Here is a 14802-nt window from a genome sequence, read left to right as displayed (position 1 = left end):
CCACCTGCCTGCATTTGGTCCATATCCCTCCTAACCTGTCTTATCCATGTACCTGTCTAACGGTTTCTTAAACGTTGGGATAGTCCCAGCCTCAACTACCTCCTCTCAACTAGCTCGTCCCATACACCTACCACCCATTGTGTGAAAAAGTTACCCCTCAGATCTCTCTTTTCCCCTTCACCATCTTGGTTGTGATGGACAAGATGGGGTGAAGGTCCTGTTTCTGTGCTGCATAAATCTGTTGGAAATCTGCCATGAAATAGAAAAACCACATCCAGACTTTCTTGTTTTATCCCAATTCTCCCTTTTAATGGTGATATTGGAGGAATCTCTGAAATTTCTGATATTATGTCAATTTAAAGAAATTTCTTAAATTGTACAATGGAGGGATATGGATCATGTGCATCTTGGCATCATGTTCGGTACAGACATAGTGGGCTGAAGGGCCTGTTCCTTTGCTGTACCTTTCTATGTTCTTTGTCTATACTCCAGAAAACATTGTTTTATATAGCTTCATATTGTTGTCCTTAAACATCCCAGTCAAAAGTCACCCTTACATGATAGTGTAGCTAGTTGGCGCCAAAGATCAATTTTCAAAACATAAAGAGGGTAAAAGAAAGTGCAGGAATTTGAGTTGCAGGTAAATGTGGAGCAGAACTCCTGAACAACTCCTTTCACTTCGACACAATCCGCGCCGACAAAGAGGTGGGAGCGAAATCAACCTTTCAAACACCTTTGCAAAAAAACAAAAACCGCTTCGTCGAGAAACTGGAAGGCTGATCGTGTGTGTATGTGTAAAAAAAAACATATTATAATAACTTTGCATTCGAAGTAATGACATTGCAATGAACTGCAGAGTGGGAGGGAAAGTTTTTTGGCAAATAAAAAAAATTAAGACGAGCAAAACATGAAACAATATTTATAACAATCTATAAAAACAAAGAGAGAGGGGCAAGAAAATATTTAAAGATGGTTTTAAAGAAACAAAAGCAATTGAGGCCAATCGCCGGCGGAGCTCCCGGAGAAATTTTAGTGGCAGACACATAGCTATAATTGAAATGGCGCTTTACGCCAGAGGCAAGTTGCGAGGGCGCTCTTTACAATAGAAGAATGCATGGGGATTCACGTCATTGGGATTTAATGGCCAGCAGGAAATTTGGCATTGGAGACGTTAGGAAAATGCAGAAAAATACACATACATGCTCAGCACATCTATTTAAAAATGCAGATGGAATCCTAGCCGGCACCTTCACATCAACAAGTCCCCCACTATTTCTGTTAATCAGCCTGGGTAAAGATCGCAGCAAACGTGTTCTGTGTTACTTATTTTTCTCAGAACTGAAAATTTATGCCTGGTTAAAAATGCCTGGGGGAAGATTACATCAGAAGGAATGACAATGATTAAAATCAGCTCTATTTTTTGGGGGGGACGGGGGGTGGGAGGGGGTTGCCAAATGTATTAAGAGATGTGACAGTACATCTGATTAAAACCGTTATCCAGAGTAGAGGGGACGGAACCGGGGAGTGAGAAATTGAACCGTTAGCAACAGAAAGGAGCAAAAAAAAGGAGAGAATAATCCCACCACCGAGGGCTGTGGAGAGACTGTTTCGCATCAGTTCGGTAGGAGAAAAAAATATTTCGAAATGAGCCAGAGAGCGATTTAATCGGAGTCCTGTCCCTGCCCCGGGGCCGTGTAATAGCCCGCGGCACTACAGCTTTTTTTCCTCCTTCGCCTCCCTGTGTTATTTAGAGACTGATTATTGGTTTTCTGTCTCTCTCTCTTATTCTGCAACAGATCCCAATCTGCTTTTAACACAGAAAGAAGCCAGCCGGAGAGAGCGAAGGGAGGGCGAGAGAGAAATCCCCATCGAATTGTGTTCGGGGCGAAGGCAACAGAGAAGAGATTTAATGTTCACGGTAGGAGCCCGGTTTTTTACAGCGGTCGCCGCGTCTTTTGCAACTTGCTATGTCTTAGCTGCTTGTACTTTGACAGTGTTTCGCCGGTCGCCGGGTTTTTTTATTGTCCCTTGTACCGAGCTCCGGTCGCCGCCTTCGGTCCCCCGGTTGGTGGTGTCGGTGCCCGCGCCGTCTACTACCGGAGCCGGGCTCTCTCCTTGCCCACTGCCTCTCCCGGAGACAAGCTCCCTCTCCGCTCTACCCTTCCCTTCTTTCTTCGGGTTCCCCTCCTGTGATCCCGGGGTCGAATGTGTTATTACCAGAGGTCCCGGTTAGCTCCGGCTCCGAGGTCACGGCTCAGGAGCCCGCGGAAGAGACTCGGCTTTTATTCCCGGCAACTCCCAGCACTTTACAACAGTCTCCTCCTGCAGAGCTTCATGTATTAATGTTGATGCAGGGTTTTATGATCAGCTTTGTTGTGAGCTTTACTGACTAAAGGTTCAGCGTTTAAAAGACAAATTCAGTGTGGGATTGAAGGAATGTCGATTTGTTCAAAGTTTGAATGAATGAATGAATGGGGGACCCGGAGAAGTTAAACCTAAGTTCCCGCAGCTTGTACAGCTGCCACCGGCAAGCTGGAACAACTGGGGGAGTGAGAGCTGCGGACGGCCTGCGAACAGAGTGCAGTTCCCCGCAGGTTATCGGAGAGGCTCCGCTCCACTGCCGCCCGCCACTCCTTGCGGCAGAGCGGGCCCCACCAATATCCAATATCTCCACAGATTTACAACGCCACGGAAACCTTCCCTTCATCTGCCGATCAGATCTTCCGTTAAATTATTTGTTCAGCAGGTAATCAGGAAGAGACGTGTGTTAATAAGGCCACAAGACATTCCTATCAGGCTTGGATTGAAAAATAACTAGGACTTTTGTTTTACTTGTAGGGAACCTGAATTATGTCTTGGAGTGTTGTGAACATTTCTAGTGTCCATATTACAACAAAAAAATGATGTAGAGATACTGGAAAAGGTGCAAATATATTTTTTCTGGAGAGATTCCAAAATAAGAGGTTATATCCAGTAGAAAAGAATGTTCTTTTCCCTAAAGTGGGTCTTGAAGATTAAGCCAATATGTCATTATTCATAAATGAAGTTATAGTCATAGAGCTACATTAGGGAAACGGGCCCTTTGGCCCACTTTGTCCACACTAACTAAGTTGACATACTGGGCTGGTCCCATTTTCCTGCATTTGGCCCATATCCTGCTAAACCCTTACTATCTGTCCAAAGGTAGACACAAAATGCTGGAGTGTCAGCAGGACAGGCAGCATCTCTGGAGAGAAAGAATGGGTGATGTTTTGGGTCGAACTATCTGTCCAAATGTCTTTTAAAAGTCGTAATTGTATCCACTTCTATAGCTTCCTCTGGCAGCTTGCTCCATATATGGATCGCCCTCTGAGTGAAAAGGTTGTCCCTGAGGTCCCTCTTAAATCTCTCCCCTCTCACCATAAGCATCTCATTTTAGTATCTTCTATCCTGGGAAAAAGACTGTGGGCATTCACTTTATCCATGCCCCTCATGATCTTGTACACCTCGTATGGTCATCCCTCAGCCTGCTATTCTGCTCAAAGGACAAAGTCCCAACCTATCCAGCCTCTCCTTATAACTCGAGCCCGCAAGCCCAGGTAACATCCTGGGTGAATCTCTTCTGAACTCATTTCAAACTAATCACATCCTTCCTATAGCTGGGTGACCTGAACTGCTCACAGTACACAATACTACACATGGTGTGGTCTCACCAACTTACACAGCTGCATTATAATGTGCCAGCTTTTGTACTCAAAACCCTTCCCAATGAAGGCAAGCATGCCAAACATCTTCACCATACTGTTCACCTAACTTCCCACTTTTCGGGACCATGCATCTGTACACCCGGTAAGGTTATTCGGGTCTCGATCCGAAACGTCACCCATTCCTTCTCTCCAGAGATGCTGCGTGTCCCGCTGAGTTACTCCAGCATTTTGTGTCTATCTAAGGTTATTTGCACATGCAGGCGACCAAAACTATAGATCACAAATATGAAAAAAACATGATAAATTCAATGGGCAATTCAGACAATAGATATTCACTGCGAGAAGAGTGAGAATGTGGAACTTGTCCCTACGGTGAATGGTCGAAGTAACGAGAGGAGATGTGATACACTTGTGCGAAAGCTGGGTAAACATGTGTGGGAGAAAGAAACAAAGGTTTAGATAGAGAAAAGTTTGAGGAGCCTCAGATGGAACATAGCTCAGATATGAACCCAGTGGGACTGAATGGTCTATTTCACGACTACAACTCTACAATGATCCATGGAGTCATTGCCGTATGACTGAGTAGATTGTGAACTGGATATATAGACCGTGGTTCATTTGGGCTATGGGTTTGAACCCACATTAGAGACTAATCACAACGTTGATGATACAGAGCTGAGTTTGGGGAGTGCTGCACTCTTTTGGCATGTTATAAGACTGAAACCCCAAATCTATCTCAGATGGATGTAAAGATGCTTCAAAGATGAGCAAGAGGGTTATCCTGATGTGCTAGAACTTTCTTCTTGGGCAGTCCAATAGTTTTAAGGATGATTTGTTCAAGGATGAGGGATGCATGATCCAATGATCTACCACAGATGGAGAGGAGGCGTTTGTTGAGCTGGTGGGTTGATGGTGCAAGTTGGTTGCTTCTACTGTTTTCATGGGACTTCTGCTTGCAGCTGACAAAGATGTTGGAGATTGTCAGTCCCATCCTGAATGCTCTGCCCCCTTACTGTGCAGTCATTGGGCAGGGATTGCTGCGCTGTGAGGGAGGGAGGTCCTGAGGACATCTTTGAATCATTTCCTCTGTCCACCTGGTAATCTCCCCCAAGGGTGGAGCTTGGAGCTGTGATGCTAACGTTGGCCATGCCCACTGGAGCCAATTAAACGTAATGCTATTTCTGTTGGCTAGGAGTGTCATCCAACCTGCCATGGGATTGGGAGGACTTTGCAGTTACAGTACTGATGGTATCTCTCCAGTGCTTTGTGATGTCTGCTGCAGGTATTCCATGGAAATGTACAAGAGGATGCGATGTACAAGATTCCTGGGATGTCAGGACTTTCATATGAAGAAAGACTGGCTTGTACTCGCTAGAATTTAGAAGATTGGGGGGGGATCTTATAGAAACTTACAAAATTCTTAAGCGGTTGGACAGGCTAGATGCAGGAAGATTGTTCCCGATGTTGGGGAAGTCCAGAACAAGGGGTCACAGTTTAAGGATAAGGGGGAACCGAGATGAGAAAAACATTTTTCACACAGAGAGGGGTGAATCTGTGGAATTCTCGGCCACAGAAGGTAGTTGAGGCCAGTTCATTGGCTATATTTAAGAGGGAGTTAGATATGGCTAAAGGGATCAGGGGGTATGGAAAGAAGGCAGGTACAGGATACTGAGTTGGATGATCAGCCATGATCATGTTGAATGGCAGTGCAGGCTCGGAGGGCCGAATGGCCTACTCCTGCACCTATTTTCTATGTTTCTATGTTTCTATGATCACTGCTATCAATAGACAATGAGCTTTGTGCTGGGTTTGTGGTCCTGACCTTTGAACTTCTTTGGTCCAGATAGGCCAGGGCTGTGCTGGCACACTAAAGATGGCGGGAAATGTCATCATCCATATCTGTCTTCACTGAGAGGTGCTCCAGGGGTATGGAAAGCAAGCCAGGGTTTTAAGGATCATCACTGTCAGTGATGCTTTGAATTACAGCGAGGGGCACATTAGTTTGCAGATGTCAAGTGCAAAGTTGATTGCGTTGTACGCCTTAGTGAATGAGTGCAGAGTGACTTGGAACTTGGCTTCCAAATATGTGCATCGAATCATAGTTGTAACATAAATGCGTCTTTATTTATATGATTAAAGCAGAAATTGTTCAGCAAAGATTCACAAGGATGTTGCTGAGATTGGAGGCTATATAAGGAGAGGTTGGTTATGAAAGGCCTGTTGTCCTTGCAGCAAAGGAGGCTGAGGAGGTACATTCTGAGGCTTATAAAATCAAGAGGGGTATCGATAAGGTGAATGGTCGCAGGGTTTTTCCCAGGCCAGGTGAGTCTAAAACTAAAGGGCATTGGTTTAAGGTGAGAGGGGAAAGATTTACAGAGGATCTGAATGGCAGGTTTTTCACAGAGAGGGTGATGGATAGATGGAACAAGCAGGTCCAACAACAGCATTTAAAAGACATTTGGACAGGTTTATGAACAGGAAATGTTTGGTGATACAGGCAAATGGAACTAGCTCAGGAAAGCATTTTGGTCAGCATGGATGAATTGGGCTGAAGGGCTGTTTCCGCGCTGTATAACCATATGACTACCCACCAAGTAATGATGCCTGCAATTACTAGATAATCTGATTCACATCATCATGTTCTAAGAACAGTTTATAAAACCTGTCTATCAGATGATCTGACAAGATCACCTATCGCATTACTTGTTTTACAAGTTATTAAACATATGGTTCACGCATATGTATACCTGCCTACCTATCTACTGACTTACCATTTTCAGTGCAACTATTTAGCTGACTATCTCCTTATCTACTCACTATGCCCATACATCCATAGTGTATCTGTGTTAAATATAACTGATGCTCATTAATCTCTCCAATAATATTGGCTGGAACTGAAACTTATAATGGAGGTTGCCTCTATGGATCCATTCTTCGTACTTAAGAGTGTTTCCGGGAGATCATTATAAAGCAGTCGTCAGCGATACAAATCAGTGGCAATTCTTCCTTTGCCTCTTGTACCCCAGTACACTCTAGTTACACACAGTCCGCTGTGTTGGATAGACCGTATCATTCAAATCACTTACACTAGATTCCTAAACTGGTGTTCTGTTCTGAGCTCTGTTCTGGAAAGAGATAACTAAACAAACAGCAGGCAAGATTCAAAAATGTTTTCAAAGCCTCCTGGAAAAAGTGTGACCCCCCCCCCTCCCCCCCCCCCACTGACTCCTGGTGATCTCTGGCCCATGTCTACTCAAGGTGTTGAAGGATTTTTGGGAATGTTATTGAGAATGTCGTCCATGCGTCGGATGCCCTTGCAACCCAGTGTCAAGAGTGGAAGGAATACCCCACTCCACCTGCCCCTTCTATAGAAGAGTCTACATTCCCACATTGGTTGCACATTCCATACCCGATGAAGGGTCCCGACCCGAAACATCGACTCTCCATTTCCCTCCACAGATGCTGCTCAACCCGCTGAGTTCCCCCGCTGCTCCAGATTCCAGCGTCCGTAATCTCTGGTGTCTCCTGCACTGGTCTCATTGGCAACTTCAGAAGCCACCACACTAAAGTGGAAGCACATCTTGACCAGCTCCCTTTTTCTCTAATAATTTTATTCGGTCCCCTCATAATGTCAAACTGTGACCTCTCTGCCCCAGTGGTCTGTGCCGGTGACTGCTTTGTTGATGTGTCGATGTGTTTTTTAACCTGGTGTAAATGATAATCCCTTGTTCACTTTGTGCATAGGACCATTGGTAAGGGTGCCATATATTGTACCAGGCTATTATTCTCTGCTTTCTGAACTCTTGACTCTGTCTTCAAGTAACATCTGTCCACATGCTCTTTGAGGCAGTAACTAGCTAGTTTAACTCCTTCGCAGCTCAACACTGCTGAAACCTATAAAGCACTAATCCAGCTCAGATTAGCAGTGCCAGCCAGGCCCCAGGCCTGTGTTCTGAGTAGGTTTATTTGACATTTTTTGTAGGGTTGGATGGGCTAGGTGTAGAGTAGATGTGTGTTGTCCTGGACTAGGAACCATGATTATGAGATAGCAACAAATTAGAAATTTAGTACAACCCTCTTTCCCCGGACAGCAGTGAGAATGTGGAACTCGTTCTCAAGGGAAGTTGTCAAGGTAAATCACAATCAGGGAAACTGAGGAAAGAAGAAACTGTGCTGATGGGAAGAGGTACAGTTCGAAGCTTGTGTAGACTATGAACTAGGAGCCTTTTCGGACAAAGGGCATTTCTCTCTCTCGTAAATTCAGCATAATTTTGAGAAAACATCACTGGCTGTGCATGGATGTTGGTGTGAAGCAATAAAAAGGTAGTAAAAAGGTATTTGGAAACAGTTTACACCAGAAATCAATTAAACTGCTATGCGGTGACAGGTTGTGCTTCCTTTGGTAGAGATGTTACATCACTCTCTGTGTACCTCTTGTGATGCTCTGCTCGCATTACCCTTTTAGATTCACAGGGTCATACAGCATATAAACAGCCCCCTCAGCCCACCGGCTCTGTGCCAACCATAAACTGTCCATTTATAGTAATTCTACTTTAATCCCATTTAAAAAAATTCTCTGCACATTCTGGGGATCAACTCCTCCGTGATCAAGCCAACATGGATAGGTTACAAGACTGAAGAAGAGTCTTGACCTGAAATGTCACTTATCCACTTTCTCCAGTGATGCTGCCTGACCCGCTGAGTTTCTCCAGAATTTTGTGTCTATAAGTGGGATTTGTACAGGTAGGTACAATGGTTGTCATGGATGTGGTTGTCAGGGATCATGGATGTGGCGAATCTATGACCGTAGCCTGTGAAACTGTATTTGTGTCTATAAAAAATAAAGCCTCTTTAAGAGTCATTGTCATAAATAACCGCAGCTACAATGGGGTCACTGTTTAAAGAAGTGGATCGCAGTCAGAATCAGTACCTGAGGGACTCGTACATTAATGGAAATCTGTGCTTGAGGGATTGTATCCCAATGACAAGTGGCAACCTGAGGAGCTGGATCTCAGTGACAAGTTGGTACTCTCAGGGACTCTTCCCCCAGCGAGTGTCAGCATGCTTAGGAGGTCCCCTCAAGATAGTCCCATTGTCAGAATTAATACCTTCAGGGACTATCACAACAGCAGTCATTACACTGAGGATCTGTATCGAACAGAGAGACAGCACTTTCTGAAGCTTTGAAGTGTTGAAGCCTTTACGAATGGTACCCGAGGGAGGATCAACATCCTCCGGAGCTGATCTGAGGGATAGTTAGTGCCCATAGTACTGCATTGTGAGGAGTTGGGACAACAGGTATATATGTTTCAGGCCCTTCACTTCTCTTTTGGTGACCTGTCTCTTTCTGATCTGAGTACAGTTGGGGTTTGGCTTTTATGGTGTTCCCCCTGGTATGCAAGGTCATGAGGCAGCCACCCCGAGAAATGCCACTTCCTTTTGAAGGCCATTTCCTGGCACAGGAAACCAGACAACAGCGTGAATCATAACAAGTTGCATCACTGCTAGTGCAGCATTTCAATGTCGACGCATGGAGCCCCACGCAGCAACGACCGCAGCAAAACACGACGGGTTGGGCAGCATCTGTGGAGTGAATGGGCAGATGACGTTTCAGGGATGGACCCTTCTTCAGACTGATGGAGTAGAGGGGAGAAAGCTGGAGGAGAGAGGTGGAGCAGGATAAAGCTTTATATGTAGTCGGCGAATACAGGTGAGGACGTTTGGTTGGGAGATGGGTGGAGTAAGTGACAAAGACAAGAGGTGAAAAGCATCAGGTGCTGCAGTATCTCATGACACCAACTATTGCAGTAACTTGTTCATGTTTAAAACAACAAGCAGAAGAGACTGCTTTCCCTCGGTTCATTAACACAGTGTCCCAGTGAGACCGACGCTGGCAGCAGGAAAATACTAGCTGGTTGAAGACCTGAAAGAAACTTGAAGATACACCCAACTTCAGCTCCCCCCCCCCTCCCTCCCATTGCCACCACCTGCACCCCCCACCGCAGTGCACTGCCATAGTGCTGTTAGGTTGGGACAGACCAAGATTTTGATCCATTGATGAGGAAGGAGGGGGTGAGACATTTTAAAGGTGATAGATGTGTGAATTGCAAGCAACACTGGCCCCATGCTTTTGTTGCTCCCCCAGGTAGTGCATTGTGATTTTAAAGATACACCCATTCTCAGACAATCAGAACATAGAACAGTGCAGCACAAGTGCAGAACCTTTGCCCACAATGTCTATGCCGAACATGATGTCAATTTAAACTGGTCTCTAAATGCCACTTTCATATCTGCCTCCACCACCACCCCCAGCAGTGCGTTCCAGGCACTCTCCACTCTGTACAAGAATATGCCCCGCATCCCTCCTTTAAACTTTGTCCCTCTCACCTTAAATCTATGCCCTTTAGTCTTTGACATTTCCACCCTGGGGAAAAAAGACTTTGACTGTGGCAGTTCGTTCTCAGTCCATTGCTGAATATTTTGAAACAGAACTTGAATTGGAAAATGTATATTAATATGTTTGTGCATAATACATTTGCCATACCTAAAGGAATTTAGTGGTAGTCTGCATTCACTAAAATCCTTACATTATTTTGTTAACACTCACTGGGTCCTTTTTAAACTTTACGATTGCAATAAGGAGTTCCTTTCTCTGACTGCGGTGTTTTGGAAATGAAACAGCTGGATTACAGTGCACAGTTGCAGCTGTCAGCCTCAGTGTGATTGCTGAACATTCAGGTGGACACTTGCGTCTCAGAGGCTACTTCAGCAGCTGACGACTGCAGCTGTTGGTGAAAGTCAAACAGCTCTGAATCCGTCAAGGCTGCTCCCAACAAAATCAGAATTACCTTCCTTGGTTTTCAAGGTACCTTCATTGTTATTCACATTACCTTAAACCCAGGAAATATTGGCCATCATCATTAGATTAGAAAAAAACCCCATAAAGGGCTGGAGTAACTCAGCGGGTCAGGCAGCATCTCTGAAGAACACGGATAGGTGATGTTTATTCAGACTGGTGGGGGTGGGGGGGTGGGGGGGGGGGGGGGGGAGGGCAGAAACCTGGCAGAGAGAAGGGGAGCAACAAAGCCTGGCAAGTGATAGAAGGATACAGGTGAGTGTAAACTCAGCGATCGTTTAACCAAACACATGCACGCATTCCACCAAGGCCTACTGGATCTCCTGGTTGCCAACCATTTTAACTCCCATTCCCATCCTGACCTTTCTGGCCTGGGCCTCCTCCATTGCCAGAGTGAGGCCACAAACAAAGTGTAATAACAGCACCTTATAAATCGGTGACCCCCGATCCACAAATCACTGCAAATGGGAACAACTCCCTTCTTTTTACCCTCCGATAAACTCATGATAATGTTATTATCAAATCTTCTTCAACCCCCATAGCCCAATTTAGCCCAAGAGTCTTGCGTGTTTAACTGCCAACGGAACATTGAAATGCTTAGTTACTGTAACGTTACAGGCCCATTAATGCAATAACACACTATAACCCGGTGTTGCTGATAGTGAGGAGGTTATTCTAGGCTATAAAATGATATTATATAAATTGGTTCGACAGGCAGATCAGTTCAAGATGATGCCCTTTGTGAGGATCAATAAGGGTAGATCATGCACCATGAATGGCAGGACCCCAGGAGCAATGAGGAACACAGACATCCTTACTAAGGATCCATGAAAGTGACAGCACAACTAGATTAGAGAGTGGAGAAGGTAAATCAGAAGCTGTCCTTCATTAGCTGGGCATAGAATATCACAGCAAAGAGAATAGGTACAATTTTATAATACCTTGGTCAGACCTAATTAGAGCACAGTTCTGGTCCCCACATTATATGAAGGCTATGATCGCACTGGAAAGAGTGCAGGGGAGATTCACCAGGATGTTGCCTAGGGAGGAGCATTTCAGTGATCTGGAGACATTGGGGTTGTATTCCTTGGAGGAGTCTGATGGGGGAACCTTAGAGAGGTGTTACAGTATATAGGTAAACTGTTGGCTACTTTTCCCTATTGTGAAGGTGTATTAAACTGGTCACTAGGGTTAGAGTAAAGGGTAATAGGTTTACATAGAAACATAGAAAATAGGTGCAGGAGGAGGCCATTCGGCCCTTCGAGCCAGCACCACTGGTGAAGTGCCAGGTGATTGGAGGAAGAACTTACTCACCCAGTGATCGGACTCTTGGAACGGATTGGCTTCATGGTGGGGGCAGTTCCTCCCAGGACAGTTAACATGTAGATGAATGCTTTAATGACCAAGGGGTGGCAGGTTTCGACCAAGTACCAGTAAATGGGATTGATAAAGATCAGTTCTGGGTGGTGGGCTCAAGGGCCTATTTCAGTGCTCCATGCTGGGGACATTCAAGCAATCCATTTCTGTCATCTGCCCGAATACATAAATTACTTTCCTGTGAATCAGTTCACCCTTCCTCTTGCTGCTTGTTACTCGAAAAGACTCCTGAATCCTTTTCCGTTAACTGCTACTCTCATACTCTCCCGTTGTTGGTCCTATTTTCCTTTAAGTTTCTCCCCAGCATACAGAGCGCTGGCTTTTAGTAAATCGGTGCGTCACATCTGCTCAGATCCAGATGTGAGAGCTGAAGCTTGATGGTGAGGTTCAGAATGTGAGGTGTGAGCTGTGGAGTCCACGGTCAGGCCCTTGAGGATAGCCTTTGCCTTTGGTCATGGAGCGGGAGAAGTGTGGGGCGCTGTGTGTAAAAAGGGGGATTTGCCGGATGTGAGGTGCAGATGTGATGTGTGAGGCACATGATGTAAGATGAGGGATCTGAGGTGTGAGCGGCAGAGAGTGAGGTGGCGTGGAAACAGCCCCTTCGGCCTCCTGAGTGCATGCCGACTGTCTTTCACTATTTACACATTTGCATCAACTCCTCCCAGATTATAACATCAACCTACACACTAGAGACACCTTCCAGCGGCCAATTAACCATCTTCCTGCGTGACGGGGAAATGGCCGCCCGTGATGGGCCTCTGGTCTTTAGCCACCTCTGCATTCGCTCTTCTCTCAGGCAGAAGATACAAAAGCTTGAACGCATGCATCACCTGGTTCAGGGACAGCTTCTTCCCTGCTGTTATCAGACTAGTGACCAGTCTTCACACAAACTAGGGTGTAATTCTGGTCTCCCAACGTATAGCTTTGTCGACCTTGCAATTTTTTTCCTGCACCCCTTCTCTGTACTTGTAAAACTATATTCTGCACTCTGGTATTTTCCTCTTTGCGCTAAGGTTTAAGGCGAGAGGGGAAAAATTGAACAGGGATCTGAGGAGCAACTTTTTCACACAGAGGTTGGTGGGAATGAGCTGCCAGTGGAAATAGTTGAGGCAGGGACAATAACAACATATAAAAGGCATTTGGACAGGTGCGTGGATAGGAAACATGACAGGTACGTGGTTAGGGAGATATGGACCCAGTACAGGCAAGTTAAACTAGCTTGACAACTTGGTTGGCAAGTGTAAGATGGACTGAAGGCTATGTTTGCATGCTGTATAATTCTATGACTCTATAAACTGCCTGTTGTACTTGTGTATGTCTTGATTACACCCATGAATGGTATGATTCAACTGTATAGCACGCAAATAAATATTTTCTTTGTATCTCAGTACACATGCCAATAATAAACCAATACCAATCTTTTTTTATTTCCAACAGCAGTAATCAGCACTGTACCAGTCATTAACAATTCCAGCTATTGCAGTAGCAGAATCTCCATTCCCCTAATTAGATGAGCTGCCTTCAATTAGATTTTTACTCATTTGCAGTAGTTTTAAATACAATGGAATATTCAAAGAAATGCAGAATGAGCTGTCTCTTTTAGTGGCCTTTTGAATCTTGTTCCGTGTCAGGGAGATCACTGTGTAACTGCTGGATAGTTAGTTCAGGGTGGCAAGTGAGGATTGGCTGTCCTCAACAACCTTACATCCAAGTCCACAGATCAGTGAGATGATTGGTCTAAAAACGGCTCGCAGATACATAAATACATAGAGACTAGGTGCAGGAGTAGGCCATTCGGCCCTTCGAGCCTGCACCGCCATTCAATATGATCATGGCTGATCATCCAACTCAGTATCCTGTACCTGCCTTCTCTCCATACCCCCTGATCCCTTTAGCCACAAGGGCCACATCTAACTCCCTCTTAAATATAGCCAATGAACTGGCCTCAACTACCTTCTGTGGCAGAGAGTTCCAGAGATTCACCACTCTCTGTGTGAAAAATGTTTTTCTCATCTCGGTCTTAAAGGATTTCCCCCTTATCCTTAAGCTGTGACCCCTTGTCCTGGACTTCCCCAACATCGGGAACAATCTTCCTGCATCTAGCCTGTCCAACCCCTTAAGAATGTTGTAAGTTTGTAAATTCTAAATGCTTAGGAGAGAGGGGGATGAAGGAGAGGGAGAGTGCTCAGACGGAGAGAGAGATTGAGTCGGCTCACAGATTCTGAAAGCTCAGAAGGAATGAGAGACCAACTTACACTTCAGGTGCCAGTGTGTGAGATACATACCTCTGTCTATCCTTCCACCCACTGCATCAGAGCCAAGCCAAAGCTGCTGAGAGCAGAGTGTTACTGATTGGATTGTGGCGATCACACAGGCTCTCGATTCCATTGCCTCAGCTGTGGACTTTAACAAACAAATCTCACAGATATTACATTGAATGGGATCAATAAACCTCCCACTCGTTGGTTCTGCACATGTTACTGATCTCCCTCTGCTAGCCTGCAAGTGTCTAATTGTAAAGAGTCCAAACTCACACAGGTTGAAACACAAGCATCTTTATTGTTCATGTCATTATCTATTAAGCAGGTCATCACACATTCACACTGCTACTCTAACTGGTAGACAGTGGGTTGACTCTCACACTATGGATGTTATAATTAATAAGCATTATAATTGGCTAACATGCTATAGCCAATCTACATCTCTTCTTCTATAAATGAAAAGTAGATAAAGCGTTATCACTACGATGAGTAAATAAATTGTTACATACAAAATGTCACATCTAATAACAATGGGGTTACACATAATCGCCGTACCTAACAGGTGGCTTACTAACCCGCCCGATCTTCGTACGGTAAGGAGCTGCCTCATCAACCTTTTCTT

General features: G+C 45.0%; 1 protein-coding gene across 4 annotated transcripts in view; it reads left to right on the top strand.

Moving 5' to 3' along the window:
- The window catches only part of kctd15 (potassium channel tetramerization domain containing 15), a 39746-nt gene that overhangs the window by 2698 nt on the left and 22246 nt on the right, over window positions 1-14802 (top strand). Inside the window, exons 1-2 of one of the 4 annotated variants that reach the window (XM_033035915.1) lie at window positions 690-788; window positions 1797-1918. In XM_033035915.1, the coding sequence (XP_032891806.1) occupies window positions 1910-1918 (9 nt within the window). In that variant the 5' untranslated portion in view covers window positions 690-788; window positions 1797-1909. Of the gene's footprint in view, window positions 1-689; window positions 789-1144; window positions 1292-1458; window positions 1622-1796; window positions 1919-14802 lie in introns of those variants that run through there. The other 3 variants (XM_033035913.1, XM_033035914.1, XM_033035916.1) reach the window with 3 other exon arrangements.

Source organism: Amblyraja radiata, chromosome 17 (genome assembly GCF_010909765.2).
Source record: "Amblyraja radiata isolate CabotCenter1 chromosome 17, sAmbRad1.1.pri, whole genome shotgun sequence".
NCBI lineage: Eukaryota > Metazoa > Chordata > Chondrichthyes > Rajiformes > Rajidae > Amblyraja > Amblyraja radiata.
This window is presented reverse-complemented; position numbering and strand designations above follow the sequence as displayed.